At 43.5% G+C, this 18,574-nt stretch overlaps 1 protein-coding gene across 4 annotated transcripts in view; it reads right to left on the reverse strand.

Annotated features, from left to right (window-relative positions):
• Positions 1–18,574, reverse strand: part of LOC108097421 (low-density lipoprotein receptor-related protein 2) — a 148,498-nt gene that overhangs the window by 13,970 nt on the left and 115,954 nt on the right. For all 4 annotated transcript variants that reach the window (XM_017199685.2, XM_017199686.2, XM_017199687.2 and 1 more), the window contains exons 3-7: positions 12,204–12,371; positions 11,599–11,730; positions 3,254–3,529; positions 2,807–3,061; positions 29–2,353 (exon numbers count right to left, since the gene is read on the reverse strand). In XM_017199685.2, coding sequence (XP_017055174.1) covers positions 29–2,353; positions 2,807–3,061; positions 3,254–3,529; positions 11,599–11,730; positions 12,204–12,371 — 3,156 coding nt within the window. The remainder of the gene's footprint in view (positions 1–28; positions 2,354–2,806; positions 3,062–3,253; positions 3,530–11,598; positions 11,731–12,203; positions 12,372–18,574) is intronic.

Consider the following 18,574-nt stretch of genomic DNA (forward strand, 5'->3'; position numbering starts at 1 on the left):
CTCCAAGGGTTTACCTCCTAATACTTACTTGTACAGTTCTGCTCCTCATCGCTGTTGTCCAGGCAATCGTCGTCGCCATCGCAAACCCACGACTTGGGTATGCACCTCTGGTTGTTGCAGGTGAAGTCCCAGGAATTCGGACAGGGTTGCACGGGCGGTTCGGCACTGGGATCGGGAATACAGCTCACTTGATCCTCGGCCAGCCGTTCGCCATAAGGACACGAACAGCGAGCCTGCAGGCGACCAAAGGAAGGTGACGGCGAGGTGGTGACCTCACCGGAAGTTCCATTCTGACCGCCGATCGGAACGGCGAAGCAGATCTTCTGACAGCCACCGTTATTCCTGTGGCAGGGTTGCGTTTCCGCAATCCTCTGAACCTCGTGACTGTACACCTTGACGCCATAGAGTCGATTTGTTTGCGGTTCCCTGACCATCATCTCCTCCTGCTCTCCCGTGAGCTTGTGCAACCGGATGATGGCATCCAATCGCCAGTCCGTGATGTACATCCAATCGTTGTGAATGACAATCGAGAAGGGATGTCGCACCAGTCGGGAGTTCACTGTCTTGATGTCCGTGCCATCCAAGTTGGCATGCTGAACGTGATCGAGTAAGGCATCGCACCAGTACACTCGATCCTCCTTGAAGTCAATGGACAGACCGTTTGGCCAGCCGAGGGTTACATTCTTGAATACCAAGAGACCACTTCCATCTGTGTTTGCCCTCGTGATATTCGCAGGACGATCCCATTCGGAGAAGAAGATGAAACCGCGATTCGGATGGACCACAATGGCCCTGGGACGCTTGAGGTTCTTCAGCAGAGTTCTTCGGTGGGTCACATTCCTGGTGGAGAGGACATTCAAGGTTCCCTTGCGCGAATCGATGTAGTAGAGATTCTTGGAGGCCCAATCGACGGCCAAACCCTCAACACCTTCGTTCTGGGAGGCCAAGACGATCTCCCTGCCGGTTCCGTTTCGGTGCACCCTGTAGATCACATCCTGCAGGACGTCCGAGTAGTAGATGAACTCGTCGCGGGCATCAAAGTCCAATCCAACGAAACGAGCTCTCCTCGACACCACTGGCATAATGGCATCGCTGAATCCCTCGATCACCGGCTCCAAAACCTTGCCCTTGATGAACCTCTGCTGCGAGTACATGAGGAACTCGCTAACCGGCTTGCACAGCTTCAGATCCGTTTCCAGCTGGTAGCCCGTGGAGCAGGCACACCGGAATCCCAGTCCGGTGGGCGCTCCCTTCACCGCGGTCACGATGCACATGTGGTTGCAGCCACCGTTGTTGTTGCCACAGGGATTCGAGACCCTCGGCTGGCTGAGCGCATGCACAGCGATGATTCCTTTGGGCTCCCGAATGTCCTTGGCCTTGTAGGTCACCTGAATGGAGGTGGGTCCCTCGAACTTGTCCACCGACATGATGCCCTGCTTGGTGGCATCCGTCCAGTAGATTCGGTTCTCGAACAGCGCCAATCTCGAGGGACTCGGCACCTGTTGTCCCCGCAAAACCATCACGCGATGAGCGCCCTCGTAGTCCACGGATTCGATGTAGTCCAACAGAGAGTCGCACCAGAAGACCCGCTTGCCGATGATGTCCACGGTAACGCCGCTGGCCTTGTACGCCGCCTCCGAGACAATCGACCGGGCGTGGGTGCCATCCATGTGGGCCCTCAACACCTGGCCGCCATCCGCCACGAACATCAGTCCCGCCGTGGGATCCAGTGCCAGGTCAGCGGGCGAGGTGAGATTCGAGCCCAGCACCACGGCATGCCACTGGCCACTCAGCTCGAAGACATCGATCTTCTGGCCCACCAAGTCGGCCACGTATATCTTGTCGCCCACCCAATCGACGGCCAGAGCGACCGGAGCCCAGGTTCCGGGCAGCGTTTGATCGAACGGCGACACGGCCTTGTTCTGTGCATCCAGCGGCAGGGATTGCACCTTCCGCGTCTTGATATCGGACCAGTACAGGGTGTTCCTGGCATAGTGGAAGGTAACGCCCGCTGCCGCTGTTGCGTTGGCCAGAACCTTGGGCTCACTTCCGTGGGGCAGCATTCGCATGATGGCCCGTTCGTGGGCGAAGATCAGCTGCAGGTTGTTCGCGTCGGGGGCAATGCACTTGGAGTCGTTGATCAGCGTGTAGCCCTGGGCACACTGGCAGGTGTACGAGCCCAGGGTGTTGGTGCACAGCTGGTCGCAGTGACCCCACTCGGCGCACTCGTCGAGGTCAGCGCAGGTCCGGTTGTCGGGTGCCAGAGATTGACCCGGCTTGCAGTAGCAAACGCCGCCCGTCAGCGAGGGTCCGCACTTGAACTCGCAACTCAGTGCGGGACAAGAAGCAATCGCTGGAAATTAAAGAAAAACGTAGATAAGGTTTCTTTAAATATATAACTAAAATTAAGAAAAATATGGGAAGAACATATATGAATATATGGGGATGAACAATAAATTAGAATGAACAGGGATAATTGAAAATGAATTAGGAAAAACAAATGAGAATAAACAAAGACACAAATTAAATAAGGATAACCTAAAATACACCAGGATAAAGGATAAACAAGAAGGAACATGAATGAAACGAGAATGAATATGGTGAACACGAATGAACATTAAAAAAAAAACAAAACAACGAATGGGGATGCATTCTTGGAAGAAACGAGAATGAATATGGTGAACACGAATGAACATTAACAAAAAACAAAACACCGAATGGGGATGCATTCTTGGATAGTTAGCAGTTTGCCGAGAGGATTTCGGCAGAGTTGGATTTCAAAGACAGGGATCTCTTGAGTACTCACAGCAGTTGGTCTCCTCGTCGCTCCCGTCCTCGCAATCCCGCTTGCCGTCGCAGAGCTGCGACTTGAGGATGCACTTGGGGGTGCCGCTGGCTCCTCCGCGGGGACACAGGTGCTTGTTGTCCGGACAGGCGATGGCCGTGCAGTTGGCCTCGTCGCTCTTATCCGCACAGTCGTTGTAGCCGTCGCAGTGGAAGTTGTACGGGATGCACAGCGCGTTCGAGCAGCGGAACTGGGCGTGGTGGCAGGGCGGAAAATCTGAGGGAGAACCAAAAATTTATTAGTGAAATGTAAGAATTTCTATACAATAAATATAAATTTAAATGTCTATTAAGTATTAAGTGATAAATGTAACTCCTAAATGATATACTTTATTTTATTCTTAAATATGTATTTATTTTTATATAATTTTTTTGAGTTAATTATATTATATATTTATGGAGTGCTTACTGCATCCCTGTTCGTCGGAGTTGTCGCCACAGTCGTCGCGATGGTTGCACTTCAGAGCGGCATCGATGCACTTGTGTCCGCTGGCGCAGCGGAACTGATCCAGGCGGCAGGACACCCCGTTGCAGCCATCTTCATCCCGTCCAGTGCGGCAGTCCAAGTAGCCGTCGCATCGCTTCTCCTTTGGAACGCAAGGACCCGCGAGTCGGGTTCCCTCCGCTGGAGCGGCTCCATTGGGGGCATTGCAAAAGACGTCCGTGTGCTGGCACTTTCGGTAAGCTGGAAATTTGAATAAAGTACCAGAAAATATTAGTTAGTTGTTAAACTAAAGATAATACCACCATTGCTTATATCAGCAAATTTCTTTCCAATATAAACATTTCGCGTTAGACAAAGATTTCTATTAGTATAAGCGTCTCCTATTAAATTTTAATCATCAGAAACTGAAATTTTATTTGTTGAAAGCTGATTAAACAGAATTTAAATTTGTCTTAGCTCCGTGCATCGGTGAATTTATTCATGGAATCAAAATATTTGATTTCTGCAGGCAGTGGACCGCAGTTAAGCGAACAAAGCTCATATTCTATGCTGTTAATTAATCTCGAAGACGGCTCAATTTTAATTGCATATTCATTTGGTGCTTGTTTGGCCACTCGAACTGAATGGTGAATGTTGAATGGTGAATAATGGTGGGCATTGCATATTTAATTTATATATTTTTAGGGCTTCCGCCGCTTCTATTGTTGGGGAATTTCGGTAAGCAGCCCCCGAGATAATAATCTGTACATGACTGCACTCAATTAGGGCTCATTTCGGGCTTCGCCAGTGTGATTAATTGCATTTGCATTGAGCGCTAAGCTCCTTAGAACCATCCATAGACTCGATGATTTGGCCCAGTTGGGTTTCCCTCAAAGCCCGAGCCCGAACCAAAGCACGAACCATTGTCCAAGACAAAGGCCCTTTCTCGGTTCATCAGCCAGAGTGAGTGGTGTGTATGGAAGGGTTGAGAAAGGAGGGGGGGTTACGCCCACCCACAACCTTTTCCCTTACCCTCCCCTTAAAAATGGCAGGCCAAAACTATTTGTGCTGGCAAAGACATTAAATTTTGATGCCAGACATTCGGGAGAGAGCCGTGCTTTTGGGCGAAGCTCCTGGCTGGGCACGCATGGCGTATACATAATGCATGCCCGCTGTACCAATGTCGGGCGTGATTGTCTGTCCGCTCGACTCTTCCGTCCGTCCGTTTGTCCGGCCGTTCGTTTGTCCGTCCGTCCGTTTGTCTGTCCGTCCGTTTGTCTGTCCGTTTGTCCATCTCGCCCGGATTGTGCACTTGAGTTGTGTGTGTCGGCAGGCAGAAGTGCTATAAATTATCGAGTAGTTGGTTGCAGGACCCTCCCCCCAAAAGGCCACACAAAAAAAAGGGACGAGCAGCTGGGGTTTACATATTGAGACTAGGAGTACCTATTAATTCAGATACTAAATCAGACACTAAAGGTTTTTCATTTAAAGATTATCTAGTTCTAATTTATTTTACAAGGTTTATAATAATGTAATACTTATTCACCTGCATTTATTTACTTGATTGGATAACTTGTATCCACTTAGGGACTTTTCCAACCAACCCTTTCTCTCTTTTTTTACAGAGTATTAATCGGAAGCGAGGCGTGTGGGCCTGTCGAGGGCTCCGTTAACAAGAAAGAGGTAGCAGGGAAAGTCGTGCATTTGAATGACTAAATTAGAGCAACTGCTGGCGAATCGGGACTTTAAGAAGATGATATATGTGTCTCTGACAAGGACATATGTCTGCGGCCATTAGGGTGAACCATTGGCAGGCCACAAAAGTAAAGCAATATCTAGAAATGAAATGTTGTGGGAAAAGAAGTGCCTTAAAACCTCAAACAAAACCTCAAATAATTCTTAAGTATATAATTTTTATAGTAGTATTTAAAGTAAAGTAAGTATAGTATACATCTTAAAGTTCAAATCAACTGGAATAGTTATTAGTTAGTTTGAGCTGTAATTGTGTGTTTATGAGTGGATTTAATCCTGGCCAGCACGCCGTTGATCCATACTTGGTTTTCCCGTCTCTGGACATCGTAAACTCACTCGCCAACGCCAACGAGTATTTTATGCATGTCTCCCGCTCCTTGAGCGGCGTTCCCTGGCCAGGATTCTCCCCCCCTCCCCCTTTTACCCCCTTTCATCCCTCCGATTAAATCCCGGAACATTAGCGCGGAACTGGGGCCACGGGACCCCAACGGGAGCATCCGAGTGTGGCAGGGCAAACTTAATTAGTGCAAGTTAAACAAGCCAAGTTGTATAAATATTCCCCGACAGCGCAAAACTTTCTCCAAGCAAAACAATGGAATGCGTATCCTGCGCTGCGTCTGTGTAAGTGTCCCTGTCTGTGTGCCCTGAATGTCTGCGTATGTGTGTGTGTGTGCGTGAGTGTGAGTGTGAGTGCAGGTGAAAGCAGTGCGGGAAAAGAATTATATTAAATACACATATAACAGGTGGCTCAGGTGAATTAAGTTGAATTATTAAGTTATCCAATAATCACAATAAAATAAAGCACACAAATTGCATTCAAAGGAGGTGTATTAAAGCACTAATTAAAGCTTTCAATTCCAGTAGAACCTGAAACCTAATGCTGTGTAAATTACGTATACGCCTAATTGAACAGCATCCCTTTCTCATTATTAACCCCCCAACATAAATTATTTGTTTTTCCTTGTTATTATTTTGCTTTGTTAAACTTTTGTAAATTAATTTTTGTTGTGTAACTATCTATTTTGTTACTCCCTGCAGCTTTTTCTATTGACAAAGTGGAGCAGCGGAAGCGAAACTTTGTGCACCTCCGACTCTCGTGATCATAAAAATGTGTCACGCACTCGGGCGAACCCTCCATTTTCACCATTTCCACTGGCAAACCCACTATATAGAGCTCCTCCCCGACTTTCTGGCATTAACATGTTCCTGCTAATCCCGCCTTTGACCCCCTGCAATTTGTGGGCGTGGCGTGGCCAAAAGATTTACGCCAAACAATTTGTTACAAATTCGTTAGCTGTCGCGATTCTTTCTTTTTTTTTTTTTTTGCTTTGCTCCAGCGAACTTTTGCATTAAAATGGAAATCATAATGACAAATGAGGGGCGTGGCTGGTTGTGCGATTTAGCAGATGCATTTTCGTTGAACAGATCTGATTTAAAACATTTCATCGCCATATATTTCCCTTCTCGTTTCACGTAATTTCTCAGAGCATTTTTTTTTATTTAGACTCCCCTCTTAACTCAATTTTGCACTGCACTTCCGCTTGGCTGCAAAACTTTTGGCCCTAAACTTTAACCGAAAAGCAAGGGGTTTTCCAGCATTGTTGTTGGCACTTTATAAGCAACAACAACAACAGCAGCAGCAACAACAACAACCCATCCAGCACTTCTCTCACTCTGTTTTTTTAACCAAACACTTTCTAATTGGGTTCCCTGGTTCTTTCGTTCGCTGTTTTCTCAGCATTAACTTTTATTGCAAGCCAAGACTTTTATGCGTGTAAAAGGGGAAGGGGGCGGAGAAAGGGGGGAGGGCGGGCACTGAAGGGGTGTGTAATTACGCGCGACAAGTGCCACGCCCCCGTCCCCGGACCACCGCCCCAAAGTCCCGTCACGTTTAGCTGCAGTCAAATAAACGTCAGCTGCAATCGTCGCCACTCAGAGAAAGTCGGAGAAAGAGGGGGCGAAAGGCTCGGGAGAAAGGGGGCGGAGGTGGAGAAAGGGCGGAGGAGGATGACAGTTTATGAGACAGTCGCCAGTGCTGTGAACTTGGCTTTTCCACCGCCAAAAATTTGATAGCTTCGAGGTTAGTTTGGGGACACTTAAAAAATGCAAGAAATGTATGCATAATAAGTTGTCTCTTGAAAATTGGTTACATCTCATCAATAACCATTTATGGTTTTTTTTTAGTAAGACACTTTATTCCCTACAATACATTATTTTAAACACAAAACTTATGCTAAAGTCAATAAACTAAATTTTCAAAAACATATTTGCAGAAAAGTGATCAGATTTCAGCACTTCTCATTTCTTAACTTTCCCAATTTTTATCCGATTTGCAAATGGCATACCTCTCTGAATTTGTAATAAAAAAATATTTACCAAGCTGCCCGATTTAGAAGTGGCATACCTTTATGAATTTCTTATTAAAAAAATCCAACAAGCTGCAAAATAAATTAAATTAAATGAAAAATATTTTTGAGTTTCTCAAACAAATAATTAAGATTTTTTTATTAAGACTTTCGCCCAATCTGATTTGGCTTTCTTTCGGCTTATTGGCAGTTGGCAGTTGGCCGTTGGCAACACTGACAGTTAAATGAAACGGAGGTGGCTATAACACTTAAGTTCTGCGGACAGGTGATGAAGGGGGTCTGTTTTTGGGAAAAGGGGCGGGGCACTGAGGAGGGGGCTTCTGGTAATGACGGTTTAAGCTCTTCGCTCTCTTTGGTTTTACGCACTTTTTTACGCAGCAATATCTGCCTCATTAGATGCTGCCAGCAATTAAAAGCGAAACGCGAAATGCGAAATGTCCGCCTGGAAAGTTCCGGGCAAAGTAAAATATCCGTAACCCCCGCTTCTTGGCCGTAAACAAGTAAAAGTGCTTCAGCCTCTATTTATGCTTCAGTTTCAGCTTGTTGACTTGCGACCGCAGCGCTTCGCAAAGAGGAAGCGACGATAATCGGCCGGAAGTGGGCGAAAGTGGGCGGGCCGGATCGGAGCGGGTCGGTAGACAAGGTAACTTCCAACTGTCTTCCGCAGCAGCAGATGTCTGCTGTTTGTTCTCACAGTTATTAATAGTTGCCATGGAGGTGTACCCAAGTCCTAAAGTATAATAACACCCACGGAAAACAACTGCAGAATGTGAGAGATTCTCCGCCCAGTTGATGGCTTTATACTTTTGGTTCCCAATATTTGCAAAGCAAAATGGTAGAAACTGGAAACATTTGAAAGGATTTTAGAGAACTTAACCACAAGCATTGAGAGGAATCATTCTTTCACTAAAATGAAAAATTAAGGAGCAGTTCTTTTGGAATTTTCCATCAAAATATGTTGTAAAGCATTTAACTTTGGAATTGGATACAAATTATCGAACTTGTGGGTTGAAAAGTTCAGAATTCGATGCCTTTTGTTGCAATAATTAGTGTTCTTAAATACTTTAAGAAATTGCTTAGGCATTTAGCTTGCAAGTTTTTATGAGCTGAAAATGGTAATAGCACTTGTCATGCATGCAAATTATCGGCTTAGCAGCGATGATGATTTGATGATTAAATGCCTATAAATCGAATTCGCAGAGCAACAATATGTTTTGCATTGGAGCTCCGTGCGAATCCCTTGCTTTTAATTGCACACATTTTGGGGAAATGTGTGTAATTTTCATTGCCATGACTACCTGACTAACCGGTTATCTGGCATCCCGATATCCTGGCTGTGTGTGGACTATCTACGTGGCATAGCCCTCCATCTTTCCACATCCGACTGCCACAACCTCATCCCAATCCACACCCTCTTCCACTTCCACATCCACATCCACATCCACATTCATCTCCCTGCTCGCACAACACCTGAAGTAATTAAATAGTTGAAATAAGCCCGCTCTAATATTTATATGCCATAAATTAAACAAACAAAGGTGAGCGAAGACAAACAAACACAGATACGCACACTCACACTCCTGCAGTGTTCAGGGGGTTAAGGGTGAAGCCCATGGGCGGGGGAGGAAAAGGGGAAAGAGGAAAGGGAAAAAGGGGGGCCACTGTCACCCCGACTGAAGAAGAAGACGACGCGTTGACACGTACGCAAAATAAATTTGTTAAGAACGCAATAAGAGTGAACATTTTGTCGCCATTTAAGCGCGATAAATTATTGTGCAACAAAGTGCGACAGAGAGAAAGAGAGAGCTAAAGAGAGAGGGAGAGGGAAAGAGGGCGTGCAGAAAGAGATAGCGATAGCGCGGGTGAAGGAGAGGCAGTGTTCTCGTTTTACGGCAACGTCTTATTAAATTAAAATGAAATTTAAACTTGATCTTATGCCGGCAAAACTTTCTGCGCCCAAAAGGAGTGACTATCTACCCGAACTCTTCCTCGATTTTTGGCATCAGAGTTGTTGGGCAACGTTTGTAAAGTAGCTGAAAATAGTTTAACGAAGGAAAATGCTGGCAGAACGGTACTTAAGATGGCTTAAACATGGCTAAGAGTAATCAACATTTTTGGTTATTCATTTGGCAGTTGAAATATTATATACTTGTTTTGGAAACTGCATTTTTTGTTTTACCTTTCTTTTTGTATTGCTTTACTCAAGTAAAATATACTTTTAAATATTTAGAAATATCACTTTACTTTATTTATTACTTAATATCCTTTGGCTCTAAATAGAAACCAATTTAAAGTTATAGCCACGCAAGCAGCTCTTTTGCAAGCGGACAAATTGGCCTTCTAGCTTGGCTTAGTTGTGCGAGCGGGACGGAATGCGGCGGTGCGAAAGGGACGGCGAACGCAGGACAAAGTTGCGGGGCGTTTGTCTAGCCATTTTCCACATTTTCCTCCGCTTTCCACCGACTCGCTGCGAGTCGTCAAAGCTGCCAGCCGAACTTGCACAAAAGCACGCCGACTTGCGGAAAAGCGGGGAAAGCGAGGAAAAGGCGAGGAAAATGCGAGGAAAGGCGGGAGGAGCGGGAAAAGCGGAGCGGGACACTTGGAAATTGGTCGACTCAAAGATATTTAAATATTTGTTTGCCTGTCGGTGTGCAGCTGTTTGTGTGTGTGTCTGCTGTAAATGTGTGTGTGTGTGTGTGTTTGTGCGGGTGCATAAATCTTAAATAACAAGCAATAAATGCTCTACAAGTCTGGGGTACTTTTTGGCGATTTGCATGGACATTCAGCTGCCGTCTCGTTTTGGCCACTATATTTTCACCCACCCCCCCTTAACCCGTTTTTCCATTTTCCCCCCGCTTTGCGAAGAGAACTCCCTTTTCTTCTTTCCCGGATTCGCACTCGGCAAACTTTTAATCAAAATGTGCGGCTCACAGTCTGCTGGCTGAATGCACTTGAACTTTATGCCAAAGGAAGGAAAAGTCTGAGAAAGAGAGAAAGAGAGAAAGAGAGGGCCATAAGGCTTTCCACCATACAAAGTCCAACCGAGCGAGAGCTGTTGAAAATGCATTAAATTCTTTGCTCAACGAGCAGACAACAGACTTTTCACTTGAGGTGCTGGAAAAGCAAGGAAAAGTGATGGAATCGTAAGAGTGCTGGCGGGAAAATGGGTTACCAAACGCGGGGGGATTGGAAGGGGGTTGGAAAATGGCACAGAAAGTGGGCGGTCTGCCGGCGGATTATTAAAGTCATCAGCGATAAATATTACCCAAAGTGCCAAAGGGAAAAACTAAAAGGTGGCCAGGGGAAAGTAAAAAAGGTGCAAGAAAAATAAAAGAAAAGTGAAAGAAAAATTCGAAAAATTAGCGTTTAACGGTAAGAAGTTAAATTTTAAGTAAAAATTGTTAACTTTCTAACAGACTTTGCCTCACTTACATATAGGTAGATTATATATTTTTGCAACTTTTTTCCCCGCACACACACTTTAACTTCTACTCCCGATGGACTTTTATTTTAAACACTTTTCATCGCTTTTCCCAACTCGACTCAACTAAACTGAACTTCATTTGCGATTCCATCCATGAACCTCTCAACGGAAACAACTTCTGCCGGCCATCATCAATTCCACTAGCAAAGGCTAAAGCCAAAGCTAAAGCTAAAGGGTTAACCTTTTGGCCAAAACCCCTGGCCAAGTCAAAGATTTATGGCCCCACATCAAATTGATCCATTTCAGTTCGCCTTGAGTTTTCCTCGCTAATTTGCGGCCTTTACCTTGGGGATTTCCCAGATGCTTTTCCCCTTCCCTTTTTTATATATATGTAGGTATACATATACAAGATATATAGGTAGATATCGAACGGATGTGCAAGTTGATGTCCGTAAATATATTTTGTATGTACTGGCACGCTTGTGTAATTTAGTTGGGAAAACAAGAACTGCGGTCCTTCGTTAACATCTCTCTGTGTTGAAATTTGCATAAATAAAATTGGCATAATAAAATGTAAACATTTTGCAAAGCAAATTGTTACAGCACACAGCCCACTCGAAAGGATTCGTTTTTGAGGGACTTGCGGGATAAGGACGAGCTAGTCAATATTTGTCGAGTCAACAAATTTACTTTGAAAGCGAGAAAAGACACGAAATGCTTCAGATTGAATCGGGTTTGCTAAGGGATATATATTTATATTGTATATAGTGTTTATAGGGAGTACTCACTGCACTGCGCCTCATCGGACTTATCCTCGCAATCCTCGATCATATCGCATCGATAATGAGGAGGGATGCAATAGGTCTTGTTGAACACATACTGCCCGCAATTCAGTTGCGGCGTTTCGCATTCCGGTGGGGCTGAAAATTCAATTTTAGAATCATTATTACAAAATGCATAAAATATTTCATTGAAACTATGTTAGGTTTTTAATTATGAGAAGGAATCTTTTATTTTGTGTACCAAGTACTGACAAAAAAAAAGAAAACATGAACGCTCTTTCATTGCACATTCTCGACATTAATCAGATCTTCGACGAGCACCCGTTCAAATTAATTAATTTGTGAAATTCCCGTGGATAATGGCTCCACTGGAATTCGATTAAACCATTGAATGCGGCGAATGGCCAACGCGTATTTCCTTGGCTTTCTCGGCTCGACCCACTCAATTACTGTCTATAATTTCATATTTTAATTACGCTCTTCCCCCGAAATTTTCCACCACTCGGCGGTGGCGCGTGGAAATGGAAAAGTGCCTTTTGGTGGGTTGGTTTGGGTGGTTGGATGGTTGGGTGGTTGGGTTTTCCTACTGGATTTTTACTACTGGTACTTACGGCACGATTGCATCTCGTCCTCGCCGTCGTCGCAGTCCTTCTGGTAATTGCAGACCCAGTGGTGCGAGATGCACTTGCCGTTGTTGCAGCGAAACGAGTCCGTCGGACACTCCGTGTTGATGCCACCGGCGCTGAGGCCACCGCCTGTGCTGCTGGCCAAGCTGCCACCTGGAAAATCGAGCAAAATCGGTGGGAATCAGTGTACTGAGAACAGAGGACAGTGGACTGGGGACAGAGGGCTTCTTACATCGAACTAATTGGCATGTGACTGCCGCTTTGTCATCCGACCTTTCCGCAAGTCGGTCCGAAACTTTGGTAATAACCATTGCAGTTTTCAGTAAACAAGTTGCCAAATGGCCACTACACTTAGAACTTAAGGTGGTTGGATAATCAGGATTCAATTTAAGAAAAGGAAACTAAGTAAAGTGGTAAGAAAACAAGCTAACAACTTCAAGAAAATGTTGTTTCATTAAATAAACTATTAAACATTACTTATATAGAAAGTTGGTTACTATAAAAATGTATATAAATAACTATATTTAATCTTAAAATATTCTTAGCTGTTTTTGTTGCTTTTATGTACTCATATTACATAGTGTTTTAAGTTTGTTAGGAACTACATTGCATTTTTGACAGCTTTACTCCTTTTTTGGAAGCCATGATTTTCAGAATGGTAAAGCACATGTTATACTTAAGCTCCCCTCTGTTTTTTTTATTTATTCAAATTACAAATGCTTTGCCGCTAATTAAGAAGCTAAGTTAGCGCTTTTTTGAGTGTGCAGAAAGGAGCTCGGCAAAGGGAAGTCTGACTGCAGACAACAAAAGACTGTCATAAAATGGCAGCTGCAGGGATGCGCCTCAACTTTTGTGGCTGCCAAAGCCGCCACGGCTAATGGCCTTGTCACACACACTGGCACACAATTGCGCACACACACACACATACATGGGGGAAAAGGGAAAAGTGCAGGAAAAACTGCAACAGCAGAGGCCAAGGAAAAAGGAAGAAGGGAAAGCAGGGAAGTTAGAACGCGACCGGAAATGCTTAGCTGGGATTTCTTCTCGACAGGGAAAATGGAAGGAAAAACGCTGCAGCCAGCAGGGAAAATGCCCCACAAGCTCGAAATTCGGCCAGAAACGAGAGAGAGAGGGGAAGGGGGAAAGGGGAAAGGGGAACTGGAGAGTTCGGGGGGTCAGGGGTCGACTGTTCAGTTTTTGGGGCCAGGGCGCTGACAATGTCATTTGTTTCCGGCTACGTGCACTCTGCACGTGCCCAACTTCTTGCGGCCAAAAGAGAGAGAAAGCTTGCAGCAAAAGGTGGAGAAAGGCATCCGGAGAAGCATTCCGTGCTCCCTTTTCCCCTTCTTGCATTTTTCGCAGTTTTTCCCCGGGTGCACCTGCTACAGCTGCAACATCGAATGCCGCATCTTCGATGGCAGTTGAAACCGAACTTCAATTAAGCCCGATTCAAACTGAAGTTAACGAAATTGGCACAAGCCAATTCCAGGAATTGAAACTGAATTGAAAGCTGAATGGGAGTGCAACAAAGAAGCTGTCAAGAAAAACAAAGAAGGGAAACCCAAGCACAAAATGCTTTCCAGTTAATAGGTAATCCAAAATAATTGTGAACAACAAATGTAATTTTGGAGAGAACAACTTTGTTCCTTTTTACAAAGGTAAGGCACAAAATCAACTTATTGCTAATATACTTTAACAATTAAATTAATAAATAAATCGCAAATAAAAATATGAGCTTCTGCAATTTAAATTTTCTTGTGAAACATCACCTTTTTTCAACGCTCAACTTTCTCGTGAAATATTTTGCAATGAATGCACCATAAACAGGTTGAACACAACCAGCCACTTTAACCACTTTTAAAGTAGTGTGTGTGTGTGTGTGTGTTGGCCTTTGCTAACACAAACATGCACTTACACACACACACATAAGCCATACCTTTTGCACCCAGCCAAACCACCGCCCACCTTTGAAATAACCTCGAAAACTCCATGTCTAATTATGCATCTAATTAGTGAGTGCATTCTCCGTTTGGCAATTCATGCCGAAATTATTTTTGCCGCTTCCGTGCCATAATAAGAGGCAAACCGCAGACGACAACCAGCTAAGCCCCCTTCCACCCACTTTTGCCCCTCTTCTCTCCCCCTTTCTGCACCACCACCCCCTTTTCGCCCCTTTTCGCCACCCCTCTCGTCGTGGAATTGAAAGCGATTTCAAGTACGCATGCCTCTCTCGCCGCAGAATGAAAACGAAGTCATGTTTTATCACAGCGTATAATTCACATTCGCATTTCCAGGGGGTTCCCCATTTAATTGTGCGAGGTGAAAGCATTCATTGCAATATGTGGCTCAAAATAATAATAATAATTGGGGAAGTTGGCAAGAACCAGCCAATGTGGAGCAAAACTAGGGGCGAATTATTTTGAATTTAATGAAAATAATTGTGTATTCTAATTATATATCTAAAAGAGAGAACTTTAATCTCCTGCTTTGCCTAACAACATTTTTCTTTAATATTTTCATTTTAATGTGTTCTTCTTTTGGCAGTAATTTAACCCACTGTTCAAGAATATTGCCCGCATCTGTTTTGGCAACTTTTCTTACTTCGTTTGCTTGCCACTTTGTTGCAGAAAAAGCCTCTTGGAATAGAAATAGTTTTTGGCTGGCGGCGAAACTATTTCGGTGACCAAGTTTGCGAAAAAACGAGTACCCAACTGCCTTTGATGTGCCCGCACAAAAGTTCGCCCCCAGAATGGGGATAATGACTAAAGAAGGGGAGGGGAGGGGAGGAGGGGATGTTCCTTATCCCCCCTGGTATTATCCCCGCTGATCCGAACCCAAATCCAACTCGAACTCGGCAAATTCCTGGCCTCCCATCAACCGCGACAACATCAAAATGCACGTTATTAAGTATTATGTTGCTGTTGCTGCTTCTATTTGTTTTTATTGTTATGGGCCATGTTATGGCCATGTCCTCATCCTCATCCTCTGCCTCTGCCTCTGCCTCTGCCTCATCCTCATCCTGCCCCTCGATCTCCGTGCTTGCCACTTGCCATTTTGCTGGCAACAGCATCAACGGTTTTAAGAGCTTACAAAATATTTTGTAATTTTGTCACGTCTCAACTTTGGCGACGTCACTTAAAATTACATTTAACAAAAAAAGCTGGCAAAAAATACCCAAACAAAAGGGACGACGGCCCAGGAAATAATGTTTGTCTGCGATTTTCCCTTGCAGTTACTTTTGGAGGGGGTAAATCAAAAATAGATGAACGCTTGGCTGGCTGGACGAATAGATGGATGGCTGGGGCATGCCCCATTCCCCATTCCCCCACGCTGCACACAACAAACAAAGTAGACAATGGGAAATACACTTCATGGCAGGTCAAAAAAATGAGATGGAATATAAACCACCAAACATATGTTAAAGTAAAATGTATTATATATTTTACCCAAACTTTAAGTCGGTTTGAAAACTAAATGGCAATGCAAACTAAATAAATATTTGGGAACAAAACGAACAATAAACAAATAAACGCCTTTCGATCAAACGTATACAAATTTAAAATCTCCAGAAGGTTTATGGATTTGAAAAAGTGTAATTACAAAAATACACAGCTTTATTGGCAAGAGTGTTTGCCTGAGAAGATTGAGAGGCTTGTTCACATGAATAGTGCACTCGGCTTAGAGTAGTTGCAAGCGGATTTGTAATCTTCTCAAGCTCAGACAGGTGAAAACAATTGTGATGGCCAATGGAAACTGTGGATTTTCAGCCACTCAATTGTTTTAGGGGCCCTTTTTCGGTTTTTGATTTTCGACTTAATGTGCTCAGTCCAGCTTAGCCTCAAAAAATAAAGTTAAAAAGTGAATGGATTTCCTTCTTTCATTTTGCAAAACTTGTCTTTCTGCTGTTCGCAGAAACATGCATAAATCAATGTTTAGCTTTTGACAGAACAAAAAAGATTTGGGTCAAATCAAAATGGAAATAACTATGTCTGTTCTAAGTATGTCATGAATAAATGGCTTACTAGATTTCCACACTCAGTTTCCCCATGAAAGCAGTGATTCTGCAGAGAGGAAAATTGATTGTGATTTTCATGGTTCTATTCAAATATTTTCAAAGTAAATATGTGAATATTTTATGGACAGGCTACACTTGGCAGCTATGGAAAATATCTGAAATAATTCTTATAAAAATGCAGTTATGGATTTATTTTTCCATGTGCATAAATGCCCATGACCATGGCTTTAGTGGGTTAAAAATGTAGATATTCAGGGGGCTGGGATTTCGAGACTGATGCTACCAAAAAGTGCAAGCCGCATTCGGGTGGACTATTTCCCCAGCCCCCTTTTCAGCCCTTTTTACGTCTGTCTCTGCCCTTGCGTTTCGTACATTTATAACCATGAATTTCCATTACTCACTTAAAGAGGGGAAAATCGGGGGGCGTGGCCGCAAATATGGCAGTCAGAGAAACGCGTTATGGGAACTGCGGAGCAGAGCTTTCCGACTTCCCCGAAGATTCATCAATGAATTTATCAGTTTTTATAGGCAATTTATTATTTATTGATGGCTGTGCCATTGGCTAAAAGAGAGCCCTTGGGAAAAGAGAGGAGGGGGGGGAGGGGAGGGGGAGGGGGGTGATATATCCATCTCACAGCCGCATATAGCATACATTCGAGGGCCAGACAGACAATAACTGGCAACAGCTTTTCAAACTCCAAACGATTCTTTCTCGCTCGTTCTGCGCCACTTTTTTTTTTTTTTTTGGGAGGTGGGAGCTCTTTGAATAATGGCGGGGCATGCAATGGTTTGGGGCAGCTTGGTCATGTGGAGAGTGCATTTGGCAGTCATAACGGAAGCGGAGCCGAAAAAAGCAGACGAAGCCAAAGAGAATAAAATAATGGCTGGCGGATAAGTGGCAGACGGCCTTTGAGATGCTCTAATCTTTATTAATGATTTAACGTATTCAGTTTACAAATATAAAATATTATATTGTCTTTTTAACATTGATATTTTAGTGGGAGTAGATATTAAGAAATAAAATAGTGCTTAAAAATACTAATACAATTTTTTAAATATTTAGCTCACTTTAATAATTTTTAGAATAAAATAAGCTAAATTAGGTAAATAATCCAATATGAGATAAAGGTGTTTAAAACCCCCTTGCATTGAAAGGGTTTTTCGAAATTATCCCCATAACTGATGCTCCTTGGTGAGGCAGCCACAAAAGGAAAAATCGAAAGAGCCGCAACATTGAGCCGGAAAATGAAAAACGGAATGGAAAGTAATGCGAAAGGGATGAAGCCGCCTCATAATGTCCGGCAAATTGTTGCGGCCATTCGCATTGAGGCACGTCTCAGTTTACAATGTTTGCCTTTGATTTCCCATTCAGGGCATTAAAATTCTTCGAACGAGATGAATTTGCATGAGAGGGCTTCTTCCAGAGGTGAGATTTTAATGGACTGATTGCTATGTTAACCGAAATTTAATTATGCTTACTGAAGTGTCTTTAAATGCTCCTCTTTATTCACAATGGAAAGTTTAATTTTCTACCTTGATTTAAATACATTTTGTTTAATTCTAAATCCCTCTGTAATTTACAAGTAATAAAGTATGTTTGCCATTCAATTATTTAGAGTTTCCAAATCGATTCCGCATCTTCTCGAGAGATATTACAACCCCCACCCGCCGATTAACCCATTAACTCCCCCGGCAAATAGCCATGTATCGATGACCACAGCCGCTTAACCCTCCCATGAACTGTTTGTAATGTGATTTCGTGCATGATTGCCGGCGGCAGCAGATGGATAAAGGGCGTCGAAGGGCGTGGCAGATCGTGATTAATTTATAATATCATATAAATAATTAATTGCGCTGCGAAATGCGCCATAAAATGCATATTCCGGCATTAACTTATAAATAAATTCGTGACACTAAATCACATGACAAATTTTCCAGTATTAAATGTGATAAATTTCAAAATGCAACAGCGAATTGGTTAAAAACAAGAATAAATACCAAGCAAACACACCGATGTCCTCTCAACTCAAAAACAAAAACAAAAACAATAACCAGAAAAAAAAGAGCAAGTAAACGAAGCAGCATAATAATAATTTATTTTCGTACGTGGCACATAAATGGAAATAAATTAAATATTTATGCAACATAACCTGGCCGACAAACACAGCCCAAGGAGTAAAAGAAATTAAATAAATACAAATACAAACAAGCAAATAAATATGGCATGAAAAGGGGAGAAAAGAGAGAAGGAGACAAGAACAAACAGACAACTGGGCCCAAAAAACAAAAAAAAAAAACACAAAAAAAAGGCCAACAACCAAATGCAACTTGGCCAAACAAA

Source organism: Drosophila ficusphila, unplaced genomic scaffold, assembly GCF_018152265.1.
Source record: "Drosophila ficusphila isolate 14025-0441.05 unplaced genomic scaffold, ASM1815226v1 contig_197, whole genome shotgun sequence".
In the NCBI taxonomy this organism is placed as follows: Eukaryota; Metazoa; Arthropoda; class Insecta; order Diptera; family Drosophilidae; genus Drosophila; species Drosophila ficusphila.